Raw genomic sequence first — 23298 nt, 5'->3', positions numbered from 1 at the left:
GTTGACATCAATAGCCTATCTGATTCATGATCCAGAGGAGCTTGGTGCTGTGAATTATGTGCAGAAGGGTTCTTTGGTGTAAATAGGGTTGACTCTCAGTTTTTACTACTGCTGGTTTTGATTTAGCTTTCTTGGATCTGCAAGACCATGACTACTTGTTCATCTCAAGGTTTGCAGTGTCAAATTTATGTTGTTAATATATCTTCTCCTGGATACATACTTTTGGGATATATATACATATTTGTTTATTTTTTAAAAATACCCCTTTTCTTGATTTTACTTGAGTTTTAGGAGGGAACACATTTGTTCAGTATCTTCATTTTGCCATTTTAACCTAGACTCTTTTAAGAGTTTATATGTATCATCTCGTTTAATCCTCGTAACAATCCTATGATATCAATACTACTATTAGCATTTTATAGATGAGAAAACAAAGACCCAGAGAAATTAAGTAAACTGTTTAAGTATTTCTAGGAAAGATAAAACAGAGATTTGAATGCAGTTTAATTTCAAATCCTGCTTAACTGTTATACTAGTATAATGCTGTTTGTGACGTTCTTTATGCTTTTAAAGGCAAGCAGCATTGCATGAATTATAATTATTTGTTGTCTACAGTTAATGATAATGTACATTTTATGATATGGAGAAAAGCAAAAAATAATAACCAAACCAACCCCTAAAACCCACAAACTTGCTGCAATTATGAGTATTAGTGGTAAACTTATTCTCCACTAATTGATTTTGAAATGCCTTTGCCCAAGGAAGAATATGTCATATGCAAGAAACTGAGTTTTGCCTGGTGTGGTGGCTCACACCTACAGTCCTAGCACTTTGGGACACTAAGGTGGACAGATCACCTGGGTCAGGAGTGTGAGACCAGTCTGCCCAACATGGCAAAGCCCCATCTCTACTAAAGATACAAAAATTAGCCAGGCATGGTGGCAGGTTCCTGTAGTTCCAGCTACTTGGGAGGCTGAGGCAGGAGAATCACTTGAACCCGGGAGGTAGAGGTGGCAGTGAGCCGAGATTGTGCCACTGCACTCTAGCCTGGGCGACAGTAAGACTCCATCTCAAAAAAGAAAAAAAAGAAAGAAAGAAATTGAGTTTTGGTTTTTTTGTGTGTGTCCTTTCTGGTAAGGACAAAGTCTTAGATTATATGAGATCTCGTGCATGAATAGAGAACCAGCCTTGAAGTGTATGCATAGTAAGGAAGGAAACTGAGATCTTGTGGTAAGATACCTATGAAAACGAACCACGAAGTAAATTTTAACGCAGTTGGTTGTGGTCCAGCTGAGTGGGTGTATTTTCAGATTGAAAGAAATAATTATAACCAAAAAAATCAATCTACAGCATATAGAAAGAGCAACTGATTAGAGCTTTTAAATTTGAATTACGGTAGGGTAAGGTGTATGGATTTTAGTATAATTGGGAGAGAATTCTTTGGAATTTTAAAGATTAGGTATAAAGAGATGGTATCATTATAAGGATAGGAAAGTACCTGTTAGATTTAATGACGTGATGTCAATACTAGTGGCTTAGTTTTAAACATAGTACATTTGTCACTGTGATAATAAAGTTACTTTTTAAAAAAAAAATTACAAACCGGAAAGACTCATTGATAGATTGTATATTTTGAACAGTTTAAATATAATTAAGAGGAACAGTAGCAGCTCGTATTTGTTTCAAGGAACATGTTAGAGCATACAGCATTATGGTGTCATTTTAATCTCCTCTGTTGATTGGTTTGCGCTACCACTGTCTTAATGACTCATATCCCTGCTGGAGGCAAAACTTAAATGTTTATTCTCTGCTTTAACTGTTGGAATCCATCAACATTGTGCTTGAAAGAGTATCTTTCTTTATGAATTTTTAATCATGGCTGAGGCAAGCTGTAGATTAGATATAAATCTAGAAGCTTCAGGGAAGATAAAAAGCATTACATTTATATCCATCTTTGAAGTAAGTAAAAGCTGGGAAGGAAGGACTCAGAAGAGGTGGAAAGTGTGGCCGGATACTACAAAAACATAATGGATGTGATAAAAGGATTGCATTTTTAAGAAGAGAAAATGACTTTGTTACTTCATCTTGAATTGCTAAGTATTGATCTTGCTTTATTTTCCTAAAGCAGCAATTCAGTGCAGGGTGGCTTGATAAAAAGGGAAAACATTAGTAGAATAGCCTTTAGTGTTTATCAGTTCATTTTTTAAAAAATTAGCAGCATGGTTTAATGCTTTTTCTGTCAGGCTTTCTCTATCTGTTTACTGCTGATTTGACAGTCTTTGGTCCTTCTCCTTTGCTGTTAAATGTGTGTGTTCTTTGTTTGTGGTGGTGGGTTTTGCTACAGTTGGATGTGAGAGAAAAGCCTGTCTTTGCCATATTGGTCTGATTAGCCTCTGGGTGAGCATATACATTAAATAGACCTTCTGAGCTATGAAAGAAGAGAGCTCACAACAACGTAGATTTTCTTCATGTACTGGTGTTTCGCCTGTTTTATTTCCTCCACGGATTGATGGCCGAAAGCTTGTTCGGAATGCTTCATTTGGAGGATACAATGAACTTTCTCCTTCATTGCCAGGTTTGTGTGTTTAATCTTGCATTTCTAATTTCTTGCAGACTTTTAATTAAAATAAACCAGGCATTTTAACGTTTTAAAGCTGCTTTCATTTGAACAAAACAATTCTGTAGTGAAAGCTTAGGTTTCAGTAACTGCTGCTAAACAGCTTGGCTTTTCCATATTTTCTCTTAGAGTCTCTTCAGCTAAAACTTGAGAAGTAATGATTCAGTAAAGTGGGAATCTTGAGTGCTTACAGCATAAATTTTTGCTTTAATTATAGAAATATTATGACCCTTTGATAAAATTAAAGCCCTTCTAGACTTGAGATAAACACAAAATTATATAAACAAACACATTTCTCTGAGGGTTTACCAAATGAAACCCAGATATTAATATTGATATTTGTTCATTTTTTGCAGAATGGTAGCTGTATTAAAGTTGATGTTTAATGTAAGCTTTAATTTTACCACTTTATTATCTTAATGTTTTTATCTTAAATTCCTAAATTTATCTCAGACTGTGACTAAAGTGAAGCTTTCTACTCAAGTATAGTTTTTGAAATACCTTAGTTTCTTCTTGTTGTTAGATATATTTGTGTGTGATTAATTTTTGTCATGAAAATGTATGATATTTTTAGAGTTATATTTATTAGGCATTTGACAGCTATGATTTAGGCATTAAACAATCGGTCAATGAGATGTAGATATAAATTGATCTTTTATTATTTGAAATTATAGCAAATATTTGAATATGTTTAAATAATCTTTTGTTTTCCTTTCAGATTTTTAAACACTATATAATTATGTCTACTCTTTTAAGGTTATATATTCTTTTAAAATAAAAGTATTATTTAATAATGATGACAAAGAAATATTGACTGAAACTGATACTTGCATTTATATATTTTTTCTGACACTTAGATTTTGTTGAATTAAATTCCCTATTTTCACAAAAACCTCTATTCTTGGCTTTTTGAATATTCGTGTTGATAAGTGGTATATATGTTCTTTTGAGATAGTGAAATGCCTCATAGAAAGTGTTCACCTGGGCAGTTAAATAAATTATTATAAATTGACTGATTTCATTCTTTTCTAAGAGTGTTTCACAAAAGAATTGGAAACCATAGTCCTCAACTCTCCCTAAGTAGCATAAGCTTTAAATAGCACTCATAATCCATATTAAGTCTTCTTAGTGTAGCATGGTTACTCTCATGTGTCTTTCTTATGTTTTAAGTGGTGTAAATTTTAGTTTTTTGTCATTCAGAAGTGGCTTTGCAAATACAAAATACTGAGATTTTTTTAATGTTAAATATTTTTTATTTTAAAATAAGTTTCATTTCTGTATTTGTTTCTGTCTCTTTGTTTGCATTTTTTAAGCCAACAAGCTTGCTAATATAGTTTGCTGACCTTCATGCCACAAGTCTACTTAGCTTTACAGAATAATCATGTGACCTTGATGAACAATAGAAAACTTAGCTTTTAAGTTTGGTACTTATTTAATTAGGCAGTTAAAGGCAAATTGTCAGTTTATCTTGTCAAAGAAATATTAAAAGCCATCTTAGATGGATTTGTTTTTATAGAAAAGTAAATGGTTTACTTTGTTTTCTAATTCTTGAAATAGAGAAAATCATATTCATAGAAATGATTCCATCATCTCCTTAATACAACCAGCTGTGATAAAAAGCTCTATAAAATATCTGCTTTTATCAACTAAGAAGTAGAATGAAATTAAGTGCTTCAAAGAAGTGGCTTTTTGTTGTGTACTTAAGGTAAAAGTAAAAAGTACGTCTAATATCTCCTGATATATACTTCATTGTTGTATTGAAAAAATTATTTTACATGCATTTGCTTTTATCTGACGAAATTAGAGAAAGATTTGTTCTTCGTTAGTGATATTTAAAGATAACTTTTTCTTACTGCTTTGAGCATAACCCTTTTTAAATTTTAATTTTCCTGAAAAAAATCTTTTTTCTTTTAGTCACTTCTGCCTTAATAAATATGTCAGCATAGCCTTTTTCTTTATGATTAGCTATAACATGGATGTGACACCCCTGCCCCGTACCCATAGTGATGCCATGATGCAATGTGTTTATTTAGTTCCTATCTGATTATCTATCTGTTGATCTCAGCTGTTACTTCTAGATAATGCTCATTTTACTAATCTCTACAACAGTACCTACAAATTGGAGTAAATAAACTTTGGGCAAAGAAAGCATCTATAGACATCTATAGATTGTACATTTTAGGGCATAGTTGTTCTGTGTATTTTGACTTCTCAGATTTTTTTCTTGGCTCTTGACTGTATTCAATATAGTTGATGTAGCAATTCTGTATTTGTTTTGTAGATACTTATAAAATATTTATTTGTAGATTTGTATATATAATTTCATTTTAATGACTGAAGCAACATAAAATTTGCTTTATTATATCACAACATTAATGAACCAGGTATATCAAAAAGATAATGCCTTATCAGTGATGATAGTACTTGCATTTTGTGGACAAATTAGAGGTTAAGGGCAGAACACTAATTTATTCAGGGATAATATTCCATTGCATTAGCAGGAGAAAGTAAACCTATGTACTTACACGAGAGATCATCTAATGTGAAATTTCCTGTAGATGGGAAACTGAAGTCCCTGGAATTTAAGGAACTTACCATGGTTATATAATTACTTGATGGAAGAGTTATTATATTCACTCGAATTATTGTGAGACTGTGACTACTTCCAAAATGAAAAGATTGGAAGAAAGATATGACAGACTTTTTTCAACCAGGTTGGAATGTCATTAATTTTTCTTTTGGGGTTGAGCTTTAGGAAATTCTTTTTTATTTGCTTTGATGGCTAAAAGCATTTCCGAAACGCATTAGTATGTTTTTTTCTTTTCATACGAAGAGAGTATTATAGCACTCTTTTGCTTCAGTCTTAAGTACTTTATCACTTTCATGCCTTTCTCCATTAGAGAAACTGAATCATTGGAAGTTAAGTATCGTGCCCAGTGTTATACAGCTAGTAAATGGTGGTGCCAGGCTTGACAGATAGTCTGACCCCATAGCTTATTCTCAGGTATCCCTCTGACTTCATTATATGTAGTTATTTTACTGTATTATAATTTTTGTTTGAATACCTGGCTTCTCCCTAGACAATAGCCTTTTTAAAAGAAAGGAATGATAGGGAACAATGTCTTTTCATGTTTTTATCCCTAAATACAATGTGTTGTGTAACAGATAGGTATACTATAAATACTTATATTTTTTATACACACACACACACACACACACACACATATATATATACTTGTGCTTTGTTTTTGTTTTTGTTTTGAGATGGAGTCTCACTCTGTCTCCCAGGCTGGAGTGCAGTGGTGTGATCTCGGCACGTTGCAACCTCCGCCTCCTGGGTTCAAGGGGTTCACCTGCTTCCACCTCCCAACTAGCTGAGACTACAGGCATGTATCACCACACCCAACTAGTTTTTGTATTTTTAGTAGAGACAGGGTTTCACCATGTTAGCCAGGCTGGTCTCAAATTCCTGGCCTCAAGTGATCTACTTGCCTTGGCCTCCCAGGCCTCCCAAAGTTCTGGGATTATAGGCGTGAACCATCATGCTCAGCCTAATATTTATATTTATAACAGGTGAATTCATTATTATTTCTTAGTTGGTTGAAAGGATGGCCATCTGTCAGTCTAAATAGTCATCATTCTCAGTATCTGCTTTTTTGTTTGTTTTTGTTTTGAGACGGAGTCTCACTCTGTTGCCCAGGCTGGAGCACAGTGGCACAATCTTGGCTCGCCGCAGCCTCCGCTTCCTGGGTTCAAGTGATCCTCTCACCTCAGCCTCCCAAGTAGCTCGGATTACAGGTGTGTGCTACCACACCCAGCTAATTTTTGTATTTTTAGTAGAGACGGGGTTTCACCATGTTGGCCAGGCTGGTCTCGAACTCCTGACCTCAAGTGATCTGCCCACTTCAACCTCCCGAAGTGTTGAGATTACAGGTGTGAGCCACCTCGCCTGACCTGAATATGTGCTATTGTTATAGGTTCTATAACCTTAGAAAATGTGAAAGTCAGCGTGAGTGTATGTTGCAGAGTGAAAATGGAGCAAGACTACCTGGTTTCCAATCCTCACTTAGCTACTTAATGACCATTTGGAAGGAATTTGGCTTCAATAAAATATCCCAGAGATACTCTTATTACTTTATGTAAGTTAAAACAAGAGACAGAATATTTTGGAGAAAGGCTATTAAGAAAGTAGTGAAAATCGGCCTGGCATGGTGGCTCACGCCTGTAATCCCAGCACTTTGGGAGGCCAAGGTGGGCAGATCACCTGAGGTTGGGAGTTTGAGACCAGTCTGACCAACATGGAGAAACCCCGTCTCTACTAAAAATACAAAATTAGCCGGACATGGTAGCATACGCCTGTAATCTCAGCTACTCGGGAGGCTGAGGCAGGAGAATTGCTTGAACCCGGGAGGCAGAGGTTGTGGTGAGCTGAGATTGTGCCATTGCACTCCAGCCTGGGCAACAAGAATGAAACTCGGTCTCAAAAAAAAAAGTACTGAAAATCGTATAATTTTCTGGAGACGGGCTTTTTCATTCCAGGTCTCTAATTATTATTACAAATATTTTTTTCAAAGTCAGCAATTAGTACACAAGTCAAAGATGGCCAGATATATAAGAAAATATGACATGAATGAGAAATAACTGAAACAACAGACAGTAGAAAGAGGCCTGTAAGACTTCTTGGATATTAGAGTGGTCAGATATAGACTATTGTTTTTAAAGCTCTGTTTACTATTTTTAAAAACATAAATGCAGACTTTCAAAATGGAATTATTTAAAATAGCCTGTAGATTTGTGAAATATTAGGATATAAATTTTAGAAATGAAATTAAACATAACCAAAATTAAAAACTCAGTATACATACTAGTAGCAGATTGGACATACAGATGAAGATAGAATTAGTGAAGAGGAAGGTAAGTCAGAAGAATTATTTAGGATACAGCAGGGAAGGAAAAGATGAAAAAAAAAAAAGTTGAGACATGCAGAATAAAAGGAAAAAAGCTGTCTGTTTTTGGTCATAAATAAAAGAAGTAGAGAAAATAGGACAAAAACAATCTTTAAGTGTAATGCCTTTAATTGAACTGATCAAAGATACTAGTCCACAAATTCTCAAGAAAACAAATTAAAAAGAAACTTACACCTAAACACATCATAGTGAAACTACAGACCATCAAAGACAGAGGGTGAAAACACCCAGATTTCCTTCACAAGAATAACAACAGTTAAACTCACACACATCTGTTTGACTTCTTTACTGAAACAGTAGAAGCTACAGGTGTACTTCAGGCAAAAGGAGAGTGATTTCAGATGGAAAGTCTGAAGTTGTAAGGATAAACAAATAACAAGGCCTATATGGGCAAATTTAATAATTCTAAATCCAATACAAATGATGTCTTTTGGAGTTAAAAAGAAAGATTTGCAGTACATGACAGTTATTGTATATAAGCCGGAAGGGAGGTAAATAAGTTCTTCCAAGGCCTTTGTATTTCCCAGAAGGAGGGTAAATTAATAATTAACTTTAAACTTTGAAAAGTTAAGTATACATGTTTTAATTTCTGAGTGAAACCACTAAACAGAATGATTAACTTATGTTTTTTAATCTTGACTATTTTATGTAAATAGAAGGCAAGATAGTAGAGGACAGTAGAGCATGGAAGGAACTACTAGAAAGTCCAAAATAAGATAAATATAAATCAAGATAAGTCAGCAATTATATTGAGTACTAATGATCTAAAGATTAGTATTTAAAAAATTCAGTACTGTGCTGTTACAAGTGACATATCTATATATAAAAGAATAAAGAAAAGTTGGGGTAGGCAAGGACTGGGGATAAAAAGTGCTGCAAACCACTACTGAAAAGAAAGTTCCTGTATCTGTTGATACCAGACAGAATAAATTTTGAGGCAAAAAGCATGAGTACATTATATGCCCTCAAAATATATAAGGAAATTTTATAGAAAACAACATGGAAACTAGATAAATCTGTACTTCTATTCTTCTCTTTGTAATTGAGGGAGAAAAGGACAAAAATCAGTAAATACATATGAAATAGAACTTCTCTACTAACAAATTTGTGTTAATGGACAAATATAGAACTTTATATCCAACAACTGTAGAGTATACCTTCTTATCTAATACGTATGGTATATTTATAAAAATTGCTCATATGCTGTGCCATAAAGTAAGTTTCAACACATTTTAAATTATTAAAAGTATTCAGAACATATTATCTGACCTTATTTTTATGTTAGAAATCTATAACAAAAATTTCAATAAAAATTCTGTTATGTTTAAAATTCAGAAATATATTTCTAAATGCCTCATGGATCAAAGAAGAAATCAAAATAGGAATTGAAAAAATAACTGACCTGAACAATTATGAAAGCATCACATATAGAAATTTGTGGAATATAGCTTTAAAATAGTGACTGGGGGAAATGTTTAGCCTTAAGTGCATATTTTAGAAACAGAAAGGAGAATAAAAATTAATAAGCTAAGTATCTTTCTTAAGTTCAAAAAATAAGAGCAAAATAAATCTCCAAAATGAAAAAAAGACCGTAATAAAGGTAAGAGTAAGAATTAATGGAACAGAAAATACACACACTGGAGAGTTTCAATAAAGCCTAAAATTCTTGGAAAAAGACTAATAGACAAACCTGTGGTACGACTGATTATGAAAAAGAGTGTCACTGCAAATCAACAGACAAAAGGTATTTTTTTTTTAAAGTGTTACTCTGATACAGTTAGCCAGTATCAAAAATAAAAAAGATATACAATTATAGATGGAGCATGTATTAAACATGTAAGAGAATATTGTGAACTTTTGTATGCGAGATGTACTCAAAAGTTCAAATGAAATAAATTCTTAGTAAATATCGTTTACTAAAATTGTTTTTAAACAGAATACCTGAATAGTCCTAATAACCATTAAGAAATTAAATCAGAGGCTGGGTGCGGTGGCTCATGCCAGTAATCCCAGGACTTTGGGAGGCCAAGGCAGGTGGATCACTTGAGGTCAGGAGTTCAAGACCAGCCTGGCCAACATGGTGTAACCCCATCTTTACTAAAAATACAAAAATTAGCCAGGCGTGGTGGCATGCACCTATAATCCCAGCCACTTGGGAGACTGAGGCAGGAGAATCGCTTGAACCCAGGAGGCAGAGGTTGCAGTGAGTCGAGATTGTGCCACTGCACTCCAGCAGCCTGGGCGACAGAGCAAAACTCCATCTCAAAAAAAAAAAAAAAAAAAAAGAAAAACAGAAATTAAACAAGAAAGCACCAAATTCAAGTACATAACAAGTTCTGCCAAACATTAAATGAAGGAATAATTCCAGTCTTGCACAACTGCTTTCAGAGGATGGAAGTGCAGAGTGGGAAGAACACTAGTAATAGTATAACTTTGACATGAAATTCAACTGAAAGAGATTGTCCTATAATTTTTCCAATCAGTAATGAATATGGATTACAAAACTCCTTAATGGTAGTAGCAATATCTTTTTATAAAGAGAACAATGCATTATGACTAAGTTGGATGAAAATCTAAGGAAGCAGGATTGACTTAACATTAGAAATAAATGTGGTTCACTATACTAACAGATTAAAAGCAGAAAAAGTAATATGGTTATCTTAATAGATGTGAGAAAAGTTTTGATGAAATCCAAATTTCGTTTTGGCAACTCTTAGAAAACTAGAGGGAGTGAACTTCCTTAAATATCTGTATCAGTACCTGTTCCAGCTGGACATGGTGGCTCATACCTGTAATTCCAGCACTTTGGGAGGCTGAGGTGGGAGGATTGCTTGAGCCCAGGATTTCAAGACCAGCCTGGGCAACATGGTGAGACCTCATCTCTACAAAAAAAATAAAAGATAAAAAAAAGACCTAGTAACATGTGTCTCTTGTCTCAACTGCTCAGGAGGCTGAGGTTGAAGGATTGCCTGTTATGGCAGGTTGAGGCTGCAGTGAGCTGAGATCACACCACTGCACTCCAGCCTAGGCAACAGAGAAGACCCTGTCTCAAAACAAACAAACAAACAAACAAAAAAACAGAAAAATAAACCCTGTTCCTTAAATATCTATATTAATGTATGTACCAATATCAATATATCCAAATATATATAAAAATACATATATAAAAATATACCAAAAATCTACATTAAACATTATACTTAATGGTTAAATATTGACAGTTTTGAGATTAGAAACAAGACAAGCAAGAATGCCTGCATTCACTATTTCTAGGCAATATTGTACTTTAAGTGCTAGATAAATAGAACAGGGTGCACAGAAACAAACCTACACGTATATGAACATTTGACACATATTAATAAAGGAAGTTCTTTTCAATAAACGGTGGCAGGTCAGTTGGTGTCTAAATGCAAAGAAAGTGAAATTGTACGTGTATATCACACTGTACTCAAATGTCAATTCCAGATGTACTGTAAATGTAGATGCAAAAAGTAAAACTACATTATTGGAAAATATTTTTATGACTGCAGATTTAGGGAAGAATTTCTTGAGACCCAAAAGCACTGACCTTTAAAGGAAGAGATTGCTAAATTTGAGTACATGAAAATTAAAAGCTCTTCACCAAAGGAAACCATATAGCCTATAAAAAGCCACAGAATAAGGAGATATTGGCAACAAATACATTTGGTGAAGTACTAGTATCTAGCCTACATCAATAATTCTTATATAATAAGAAAAGATAGACTTTTTTTTTCAAATGTACAAAAGATCTGAAGACGTTCTTCACAAAGGAAATTAGCCAATTAATATGAGAAAATTCTCAGCACCATTAGTAATCAGGGACATGCAGACTAAAACTTCACTGACAAACTATTGTGCATCCACCAGACTGGCAAAAATATTTAAAAATTTTCAATACTGAAGTTACTACAGTTATGGAGAAAAGAGAATTTTTGCATAGTTTGGTATAAAGTTTCAGTTACACGTGCTCTGTGACCCAGGATTCCTCCTTCTAGATTTAAACCTTAGAGAAACTTAGGGGTGTCTACAACAGTACATTTCCAGGAATATTCATAGCACTATTGTTCATCAGGGGAAAGTTAGGAACAATCCAGTGTCTGATAATGGTGGAATGGATAAATAGTGGTATAGTCATGTGGTAGGATTCTAATCAGCAGTGAAAATGAATGAAGTACCTGCTGTGACATGCTAGTAAATAATTATTGCGCAAGTCAAGTTACTTTTGAGGAGAAAGGGTGGATTGTGATTAAGAATTGCATGGAAGAGGAATCTTATGAAATGTTAGCAATTCTCTATTTCTTGATTTGGGTGATGGTTAAGTAAGCTCTGTGTTAAGTTATACATTTATGTTTTAGGCATTTTTCTGAAGATGTGCTATATTTCACATTTTCTAAAAACCTTTAGAAATAAAAATGGAGTTCTTTCTATTAAATTTTTTATTAATTTATGAAATTTATAAGTTTCAGATAATATACAAGAATTAGACCCTTTTCAGGAACTCACGGTCAACATGAACATCAAGATAATTGGAGTACACTGCAGTAAATACTTTAGTACAAGTATGTGTGAAGTGCTGTTTGTGTCATAGAAAGGAGCAGCTAACTATGCCTGCAAAGTCAAAACAAGGCCTCCCTGACGGGGTGGCCTTGTGCCTTGAGAGGCACCATGGCATTGTAGAAACAGCATGAGTTTTAAATGTAGACCTAAGTTTAAATCAGCTCTGATACTCGCTTGTTGATGTTGGTCAACTTAATTTCTGTGAGCTTTAGTTTTTTCAACTGTAAAATATGGTTAATTTTTTCTGTGTGTGGCATTGTTTTAAGGATTAGAAAAAAATGAAACCTGTAGCATAGTGTGTTACACTCACTTGGGTTCTCACAAATAGATATTGGTTGCTTTATTATTGTTTTTATTAATATTATTGTGTTAATTAGTATAAATATCATTATTGCTGATAAATGAATCAGAATTAGCCAGATATGGAACAAATTAAAGTTAAAGGCATATAGACTAGGTGGAATAGGATGTCAAAGCAAGAGAAACCCACTAAACTGGAAGAATAGGGAAAGGGTGTGTTTTAAAATTATTTTTATTGAGATATAACTTACATGTAATTAAGTGTGCAGCTTTTGAATTTTTAGTTGCATATAGACACGTGTAATTACTTCCCATAGCAGAAGGCTCTCTCACATCCCTCGGAGTCAGTATTTCCTCCAAAAAGGTAAACTACTGTTCCAAACTCTTAATGCCATAGATTAAGTTTGTAAATAGAATCATTTGGTATGTACTTTTTTTTTAAATGGGTAGAGTTGGCTTCTTTCACTCAATGTTTGTTGTTCTTTTTTGTTGCTGTCTAATTTTCCGTTGTGTGACCATACTATAATGTATTCATTAATTTTACTCTTAATAGCCATTTGAAGTGTTTGCAGATTTTGGCTATTATGAATAAAGCTTCTATGAACATTCTTGTGCCTCCCTTTTGATGGATGTACACACTCATTTCTGTTGGGTATATCTAGGACTAGAATTCCTGTGTGTTAGAACGGGTGTACATTTAACTTTAATAGATACTGTCAAATAGTTTTTCAAAGTTGTTAGGCCACTTTGTGTTCTCACCAGTAGTAAACAGTTTCAGCTGCACTATGTTTTCACTTGTACCTGGATAGTGTCAGTCCTTTTAATTTTAGCCATTCTAATAGGGATGTAGGTTTCTGTCTCATTGTAGGAGTGGGGAGGATAGTTGGAAGAGAATTTACTACCCCAAATCACTAATTTCATTTAACATTCCATGTTGCATTCATGAAAGTTTCATTTTTTTTTACATTTTATTTTTAGTATTGGCATTGAGTAATCTTTTTTCTTACCAGAGAGGGAAAAAAGATCCCTTTTTTATATCATATAAAATTTTCAGTAAAATATTTGGATTAAGAAAATGGAACAGATTTTTTTAGCTATTGTATTAATAAACCAAATGCAGAATCAACAGTATTATCCTTGATGTTCTAGAAGTGATTTTAAAATACTTTAGGCACTGGTACTACTTGACATTTTAAAAAATGCTGCTTTATGAATGTATGTATTTTTTTAACATAGGCTTTTATTGGACTCTGACCAAATAATTATAGGGAAGAGTTACTAGTACCTGTCCTCAAAAATAGAAAAACCTCATTAAAATTAAAATGTGTACTGCTCCTTTTATGCCTACCACACAAGTCTCAATACAATTGTACCTTTTTTTTTTAATGCTTTAAGTTCTAGGGTACATGTGCACAACGTGCAGGTTTGTTACATATGTATACATGTGCCATGTTGGTGTGCTGCACCCATTAACTTGTCATTTACAACAGGTATATCTCGTAATGCTATCCTTTCCCCCTCGCCCAACTCCATGACAGGCCCCGGTGTGTGATGTCCCCCTTCCTGTGTCCAAGTGTTCTCATTGTTCAGTTCCCACCTATGAGTGAGAACATGCGGTGTTTGTTTTTTTGTCCTTGAGAAAGTTTGCTGAGAATGAGGGTTTCCAGCTGCATCGATGTCCCTGCAAAGGACATGAACTCATCCTTTTTATGGCTGCATAGTATTCCATGGTGTATATGTGCCACATTTTCTTAATCCAGTCTATCATTGATGGACATTTGGTTTGGGTCCAAGTCTTTGCTCTTGTGAATAGTTCCACAGTAAACATATGTGTGCTTGTGTCTTTATAGCAGCATGATTTATAATCCTTTGGGTATATACCTAGTAATGGGATGGCTGGGTCAAATGGTATTTCTAGTTCTAGATCCTTGAGGAATCGCCACACTGTCTTCCACAATGGTTGAACTAGTTTACAGTCCCACCAACAGTGTAAAAGTGTTCCTATTCCTCCACATCCTCTCCAGCACCTGTTGTGTCCTGACTTTTTAATGATTGCCATTCTAACTGGTGTGAGATGGTATCTCATTGTGGTTTTGATTTGTATTTCTCTGATGGCCAGTGATGATGAGCATTTTTTCATGTGTCTGTTGCCTGCACAAATGTCTTATTTTGAGAAGTGTCTGTTCATATCCTTTGCCCACTTTTTTATGGGGTTGTTTCTTTTTTTTCTTGTAAATTTGTTTGAGTACCTTGTAGATTCTGGATATTAGCCCTTTGTCAGATGAGTAGATTGCAAATTTTCCTCCCATTCTGTAGGTTGCCTCTTCACTCTGGTGGTAGTTTCTTTTGCTGTGCAGAAGCTCTTTAGTTTAATGAGATCCCATTTATCAATTTTGGCTTTTGTTGCCGTTGCTTTTGGTGTTTTAGTCCTTGCCCATGCCTATGTCCTGAATGGTATTGCCTAGGTTTTCTTCTAGGGTTTTGATGGTTTTAGGTCTAACATTTAAGTCTGTAATCCATCTTTAATTAATTTTTGTATAAGGTGTAAGGCAGGGATCCAGTTTCAGCTTTCTGCATATGGCTAGCCAGTTTTCTCAGCACCGTTTATTAAATAGGGAATCCTTTCCCCATTTCTTGTTTTTGTCAGGTTTGTCAAAGATCAGATGGTTGTAGATGTGTGGTATTATTGCTGAGGGCTCTGTTCTGTTCCATTGGTCTTTATCTCTATTTTGGTAACAGTACGAAGCTGTTTTGGTTACTGTAGCCTTGTAGTATAGTTTGAAGTCAGGTAGAGTGATGCCTCCAGCTTTGTTCTTTTGACTTAGGATTGTCTTGGCAATGTGGGCTTTTTTTTGGTTCCATATGAACTTTAAAGTAGTTTTTTCCAATTCTGGGAAGGAAGTCATTGGTAGCTTGATGGGGATGGCATTGAATCTATAAATTATCTTGAGCAGTAAGGCCATTTTCAAGATAATTGATTCTTCCTATCCATGAGCATGGAATGTTCTTCCATTTGTTTGTGTCCTCTTTTATTTCATTGAGCAGTGGTTTGTAGTTTTCCTTGAAGAGGTCCTACATGTCCCTTGTACGTTGGATTCCTAGGTATTTTATTCTCTTTGAAGCAATTGTGAACAGGAGTTCATTCATGATTTGGCTCTGTGTCTGTTATTGGTGTATAAGAATGCTTGTGATTTTTGCATTGATTTTGTATCCTGAAACTTTGCTGAAGTTGCTTATCGGCTTAAGGATCTTTTGGGCTGAGACGATGGGGTTTTCTAAATATACAATCATGTCATCTGCAAACAGGGAGAATTTGACTTCCTCTTTTCCTAATTGAATATCCTTTATTTCTTTCTCTTGCCTGATTGCTGTAGCCAGAACTTCCAACACTATGTTGAATAGGAGTGGTGAGAGAAGGCATCCCTGTCTTGTGCCAGTTTTCAAAGGGAATGCTTCCAGTTTTTGCCCATTCAGTATGATACTGACTGTGGGTTTGTCATAAATAACTGTTATTATTTTGAGATACGTCCCATCAGTACCGAATTTATTGAGAGTTTTTAGCATGAAGGGCTGTTGAACTTTGTCAAAGGCCTTTTCTGCATCTATTGAGATAATCATGTGGATTTTGTCTTTGGTTCTGTTTATATGATGGATTATGTTTATTGATTTGCGAATGTTGAACCAGCCTTGCATCCCAGGGAGGAAGCCCACTTGATCATGGTGGATAAGCTTTTTGATGTGCTGCTGGATTCGGTTTGCCAATAGTTTACTGAGGACTGTCGCATCGATGTTCATCAGGGATATTGGTCTAAAATTCTCTTTTTTTGTTGTGTCTTTGCCAGGCTTTGGTATCAGGATGATGCTGGCCTCATAAAATGAGTTAGGAAGGATTCCCTCTTTTTCTATTGATTGGAATAGTTTCAGAAGGAATGGTACCACCTCCTCCTTGTACATCTGGTAGAATTCGGCTATGAATCAGTCTGGTCCTGGACTTTTTTTGGTTGGTAGGCTATTAATTATTGCCTCAATTTCAGAGCCTGTTATTGGTCTATTCAGGGATTCAGCGTCTTCCTGGTTTAGTCTTGGGAGGGTGTATGTGTCCAGGAATTTATCCATTTCTTCTGGATTTTCTAGTTTATTTGCGTAGAGGTGTTTATAGTATTCTCTGATGGTAGTTTGTATTTCTGTGGGGTGGGTGGTGATATCCCCTTATCATTTTTTATTGTATATATTTGATTCTTCTTTCTTTTCTTCTTTATTAGTCTTACTAGCGGTCTATCAATTTTGTTGATCTTTTCAAAAAACCAACTCCTGGATTCATTGATTTTTTGAAGGGTTTTTTGTGTCTCTCTCTCCTTCAGTTCTGCTCTGATCTTAGTTATTTCTTGCCTTCTGCTAGCTTTTGAATGTGTTCGCTCTTGCTTCTCTAGTTCTTTTAATCATGATGCTAGGGTGTCAATTTTAGATCTTTCCTGCTTTCTCTTGTGGGCATTTAGTGCTGTAAATTTCCCTCTACACACTGCTTTAAATGTGTCCCAGAGACTCTGGTATGTTGTGTCTTTGTTCTCATTTGTTTCAAAGAACATCTTTATTTCTGCCTTCATTTTGTTATGTACCCAGTAGTCATTCAGGAGCAGGTTGTTCAGTTTCCAAGTAGTTGAGTGGTTTTGAGTGAGTTTCTTAATCCTGAATTCAAGTTTGATTGCACTGTGGTCTGAGAGACAGTTTGTTATAATTTCTGTTCTTGTACATTTGCTGAGGAGTGCTTTACTTCCAACTATGTGGTCAATTTTGGAATAAGTGCAGTTTGGTGCTGTGAAGAATGTATATTCTGTTGATTTGGGGTGGAGAGTTCTGTAGATGTCTATTAAGTCTGCCTGGTGCAGAGCTGAGTTCAATTCCTTGATATCCTTTTTAGCTTTCTGTCTCGTTGATCTGTCGAGTGTTGAAAATGGGGTGTTAAAGTCTCCCATTATTATTGTGTGGGAGTCTAAGTCTCTTTGTAAGTCTCTAAGGACTTGCTTTATGAATCTGGGTGCTCCTGTATTGGGTGCATATATATTTAGGATAGTTAGCTCTTCTTGTTGAATTGATCCCTTTACCATTATGTAATGGCCTTCTTTGTCTCTTTTGATCTTTGTTGGTTTAAAGTCTATTTTATCAGAGATTAGAATTACAACCCCTGCCTTTTTTTTGTTTTCCATTTGCTTGGTAGGTCTTCCTCTATCCCTTTATTTTCAGCCTATGTGTGTCTCTGCATGTGAGATGGGTCTCCTGAATACAGCACACTGATGGGTCCTTTTTTTTTTTTTCTTTTCTTCTGTATGCTATTTATTTGTTTATTTTCTTATTTGTTATACTTTAAGTTCTAGGGTACACGTGCACAACGTGCAGGTTTGTTACATATGTATACATGTGCCATGTTGGTGTGCTGCACCCATTAACTTGTCATTTACATTAGGTGTATCTCCTAATGCTGTCCGTTTCCCCCTTCCCCCCACTCCATGACAGGCCCCGGTGTGTAATGTTCCCCTTCCTGTGTCCGAGTGTTCTCATTGTTCAATTCCCACCTATGAGTGAGAACATGCAGTGTTTGGTTTTTTGTCCTTGAGATAGTTTGCTGAAAGTGAGGGTTTCCAGCTGCATCCATGTCCCTACAAAGGACATGAAGTCATCCTTTTTTATGGCTGCGTAGTATTCCATGGTATATATGTGCCACATTTTCTTAATCCCGTCTATCGTTGATGGACATTTGGGTTGGTTCCAAGTCTTTGCTCTTGTGAATAGTGCCACAGTAAACATATGTGTGCATGTGTCTTTATAGCAGCATGATTTATAATCCTTTAGGTATACGCCCAGTAATGGGATGGCTGTGTCAAATGGTAATTCTAATTCTAGATCCACTGATGGGTCTTGACTGTTTATCCAATTTGCCAGTCTGTGTCTTTTAACTGGAGCATTTAGCCCCTTTACATTTAAGGTTAATATTGTTATGTGTGAATTTGATCCTGTCATTCTGGTTATTTTGCTCGTTAGTTGATGCAGTTTCTTCCTAGCATCAATCTACAATTTGCCATGTTTTTGCAATGGCTGGTACCGGTTGTTCCTTTCCATGTTTAGTGCTTCCTTCAGGAGCTCTTGTAGGACAGGCCTGGTGGTGACAAAATCTCTCAGCATTTGCTTGTCTGTAAAGGATTTTATTTCTCCTTCACTATGAAGTTTAGTTTGGCTGGATACAAAATTCTGGGGTGAAAATTATTTTATTTAAGAATGTTGAAAATTGGCCCCCACTCTCTTCTGGCTTGTAGAGCTTCTGCTGAGAGATCCGCTGTTAATCTGATGGGCTTCCCTTTGTGGGTAACCTGACCTTTTTCTCTGGCTGCCCTTAACATTTTTTCCTTCATTTCAACTTTGGTGAATCTGACAATTATGTGTCTTGGAGTTGCTCTTCTCGAGGAGTATCTTTGTGGCGTTCTCTGTATTTCCTGAATTTGAATGTTGGCCTGTCTTGCTAGGTTGGGGAAGTTCTCCTGGATAACATCCTGCAGAGTGTTTTCCAACTTGGTTCCATTCTCCCCGTCACTTTCAGGTACACCAGTCAGACGTAGATTTGGTCTTTTCACATAGTCCCATATTTCTTGGAGACTTTGTTAGTTTCTTTTTACTCTTTTTTCTCTAAACTTCTCACTTCATTTCATTCATTTGATCTTCAGTCACTGATACCCTTTCTTGCAGTTAATTGAATTGGCCACTGAAGCTTGTGCATGCGTCACGTAATTCTCATGCCATGATTTTCAGCTCCATCAGGTCATTTAAGGACTTCTCCACACTGGTTATTCTAGTTAGCCATTTGTCTCATCTTTTTTTCAAGGTTTTTACCTTCTTTGCGATGGGTGCAAACTTCCTCCCTTAGCTGGGAGAAGTTTGATCTTCTGAAGCCTTCGCCTCTCCACTCATCAAAGTCACTCTCCGTCCAGCTTTGTTTCATTGCTGGAGAGGAGCTGTGGACCTTTGGAGGGGGAGAGGTGCTCTGATTTTTAGAATTTTCAGCTTTTCAGCTCTGTTTTTTCCCCATCTTTGTGGTTTTATCTACCTTTGGTCTTTGGTGATGGTGACATACACATGGGATTTTGGTGTGGATGTCCTTTTTCCTTCTAACAGGACCCTTAGCTGCAGGTCTATTGGAGTTTGCTGGAGGTCCACTGCAGACGCTGTTTGCCTGGGTGTCAGCAGTGGAGGCTGCACATCAGCGAATATTGCTGAACAGCACATGTTGCTGCCTGATCATTCCTCTGGAAGCTTTGTCTCAGAGGGGTACATGGCCGTGTGAGGTGTCAGTCTGCCCCTACTGGGGGGTGCCTCCCAGTTAGGCTGCTCGGGGGTCAGGGACCCACTTGAGGAGGCAGTCTGTCTGTTCTCAGATCTCAAACTCCATCCTGGGAGAACCACTACTCTCTCCAAAGCTATCAGACAGGGACATTTAAGTCTGCAGAGGTTTCTGCTGCGCTTTGTTCGGTTATGCCCTGCCCCCAGAGGTGGAGTCTACAGAGGCAGGCAGGCAGGCTTCCTTGAGCTGCAGTGGGCTCCACTCAGTTTGAGCTTCCTGGCCGCTTTGTTTACCTACTCAAGCCTCAGCAGTGGCGGGCATCCCTCCCCCAGCCTCACTGCCGCCTTGCAGTTCAATCTCAGACTGCTGTGCTAGCAATGAGCGAGGCTCTTTGGGCGTGGGACCCTCCGAGCCAGGCGCGAGATATAATCTCCTGGTGTGCTTTTTGCTAAGACAGTTGGAAAAGTGCAATATTAGGGTGAGAGTGACCCGATTTTTCAGGTGCTGTCTGTCACAGCTTCCCATGGCTAGGAAAGGGAATTCCCTTACTCCTTGTGCTTCCTGGGTGAGGTGATGCCTCACCCAGCTTTGGCTCACACTCGGTGGTCTGCACCCACTGTCCTGCACCCACTGTGCGACAAGCCCCAGTGAGATGAACCCGGTACCTCAGTTGGAAATGCAGAAATCACCCGTCTTCTGTGTCGCTCACGCTGGAAGCTGTAGACTGGAGCTGTTCCTATTCAGCCATCTTGGAAGCACCTAGTTGTACCTTTATAATAGTAATTTGTTCATTGGTGTCGGCTTAGTGCTATATATTAAAGTGTTATGTGATTACAGGAGTATATGCATGTTTGTCCCAATGCACTCTTGTATTTTAGATTCATCCTTTTACAATAACAATAGAAAGTGATGATAATAAAAGTGAACATTAATGTATGCTGTGTGCAAAAACTCTGTGCTAAGTGCTTTGTATGTATCCTCATCTAATTCTCACCATACGCACATTATAAGATTTTTAAAAAGTCAATCCAGATTTATTTTCCCTAATCTTTTATCACCTCGTCTGAAATTGTTTTCCATTTTCACCAGAGGTATGAAAAGTATGTTGGGTTGGTTCCATTAGTTAGAATTCATTGCTGGAAACCAGCTCACTGGAATAAAAGCTCTATGAGGGCTAAATTTTTGCAAAGTTCTGCAGGAGCAAAGAAAACAGATATTTCACAATGTTGGTGGGTTCAGGGAAATACTTCATTGTTTCTAAGCCTTAATTCTAAAGGATTTTACTAGATATGACCCTTTAGAGATCTTTAATAGTTTAAAGCCATATGTACAGGCTTCCTGAACTGATTTATATCAAATATAGTCTATACTTGAAAATGAATGACTTATTATACATGTTCAAAAATAGTAATACTGATATACTGACTTTTTTTTTCAGGTTTTGAAAGAGGAAAGGAAGATATTTCTCAAAATAAAGATGAATCTTCACTTTCTATGTCAAAGAGCAAGGTAAGCATATATAAGCAAATACATGATTATGACATTTCCCTAATATTTCAGATGAGGGAACTAACACTGAAATCCTATGAAGCTTTTATGTGATGTTTTTATGTTGATACATCTAAACCATGTAGTGTGTATTAAAAGAGTGAAGTTCCATTGGGGCTAATGTAAGTATTGTTGGTTACTTAGAAATACAGCTGATTGGTAACCAGTTTTCCTGTCAGAGTAATACTGTTTCTGGTATCTCTGCTATAGCAGCACTTCTCAAACTTGAGTCTGAGGATTGCATTCAGATATATTCTCAGGGTTTATGGCTTTAAAAAAAAAATTCTTAAGTGTTTTGAGTTCATTCAGATGACGATCAAAATAAATATATTTTACCAGTTAAAAGCCAGATCTTTGCAGTAGTAATTGTCTATGATTGACAGACATTTTCTTAGAATAAGACATAGTTTATGAATCAGTATTTCTCAAACTGGGAGACTTAGACACATTCTTAGGCCTGTTGAGCATTTTTTCTTTAAGAGTGCATATTCAGATTTGAGAAACACTATGTGATGCAGTAAACAGTTTCCCTGTGGGTTTGTAGTTCACTAGATTTTCTATAACTTGTGAGGGGATTTGACTTTCGACTTTTTTTCTGGTAAGATTTAGTAGCAGGAGGAGCTTTTATGTTTATGGGATCAAACTTCCATGACTGTAAGACAATTGTTTCTAAAGACTAAGTTCTCTGTTATTCTCAGCAGTTGGGCTTGCTCTTACAACTTACATCTTTTGGATACTTTTAAAGGATAACAGTTATCCATTGGTCTTAGGAACCAAAAACATTGGTGCAACTCCAAATAAAAGTAATAACCGTGTACACCTCCATTACCATAATAACCCTAACCTCTTTAATCCTCCTGATCATCATTACCTTTATCAACCCTAACAAAAAACACTTGTACCCAAATTATGTAAAAACAATTATTGTATCTGCTTTTATTACTAGCCTCCTTCCACAACTCTATATATTTTCCTAGACCGAGAAATAATTATTTCAAACTGATATTGAACAACAGCCTAAACATTAGAACTAACACTAAGCTTCAAACTAGACTATTTTTCCATAATATTTATTCCAATTGCACTATTCATCACTTGATCTATTATAGAATTCTCATTATGATATATAAGCTCAGACCCAAACATTAAGCAATTTAAGTATCTACTTATTTTTCTCACCACTGTATTAATTCTAATTACTAACAACCTCTTCCAACTTTTTATTGGGTGGGAGGGTGTAGGAATTATATCCTTCCTACTAATTAGTTGATGGCACGCTCGAACAGACGCCAACACAGCGGCCATCCAAGCAATCCTATACAACCGCATGGGCGATATTGGCTTTATCCTAACCCTAACATGGTTTCTCCTACATTATAACTCATGGGACTTTCAACAAATATTCATCCTAGACTCCAATTTAAACTTTCTCCCACTGATAGGCCTTCTCTTAGCAGCAACAGGAAAATCAGCTCAACTTGGTCTCCATTCTTGACTCCCCTCCGCTATAGAAGGCCCAACCCCAGTTTCAGCTTTACTCCACTCCAGCACCATAGTCATAGCTATCCGCTTCCACCCCCTAATGGAAAACAACACGTTAATTCAAAGCTTTACACTATGCCTAGGGGCCATTACTACTCTATTCACAGCAATTTGTGCCCTAACACAAAAGGATATCAAAAAAATCGTACCCTTCTCCACCTCAAGTCAATTAGGCCTAATAATAGTCACTATTGGCATCAACAAACCATACTTAGCATTCCTACACATCTGCACCCATGCCTTCTTCAAAGCCATACTATTTATTTGCTCTGGGTCTATTATCCACAATCTAAACAATGAGCAAGACATTCGAAAAATTGGAGGATTATTTAAAATGATACCCCTTACCTCAACTTCCCTAACCATCGGTAACCTGGCACTCACAGGCATGCCTTTTCTCACAGGCTTCTACTCCAAAG

General features: G+C 36.2%; 1 protein-coding gene across 2 annotated transcripts in view; it reads left to right on the top strand.

The window, feature by feature from the left end:
• Positions 1-1078: 1078 nt before the first annotated feature.
• Positions 1079-23298, top strand: part of OSBPL8 (oxysterol binding protein like 8) — an 82481-nt gene continuing 60261 nt past the window's right edge. The window contains exons 1-2 of one of the 2 annotated variants that reach the window (XM_021922632.2): positions 1079-2575; positions 21228-21298. In XM_021922632.2, the coding sequence (XP_021778324.1) occupies positions 2431-2575; positions 21228-21298 (216 nt within the window). In that variant the 5' untranslated portion in view covers positions 1079-2430. The remainder of the gene's footprint in view (positions 2576-21227; positions 21299-23298) is intronic. The other variant, XM_017946019.3, reaches the window with a different exon arrangement.

The sequence above is a fragment of the Papio anubis genome, chromosome 9 (genome assembly GCF_008728515.1).
Source record: "Papio anubis isolate 15944 chromosome 9, Panubis1.0, whole genome shotgun sequence".
Classification (NCBI taxonomy): domain Eukaryota; kingdom Metazoa; phylum Chordata; class Mammalia; order Primates; family Cercopithecidae; genus Papio; species Papio anubis.
This window is presented reverse-complemented; position numbering and strand designations above follow the sequence as displayed.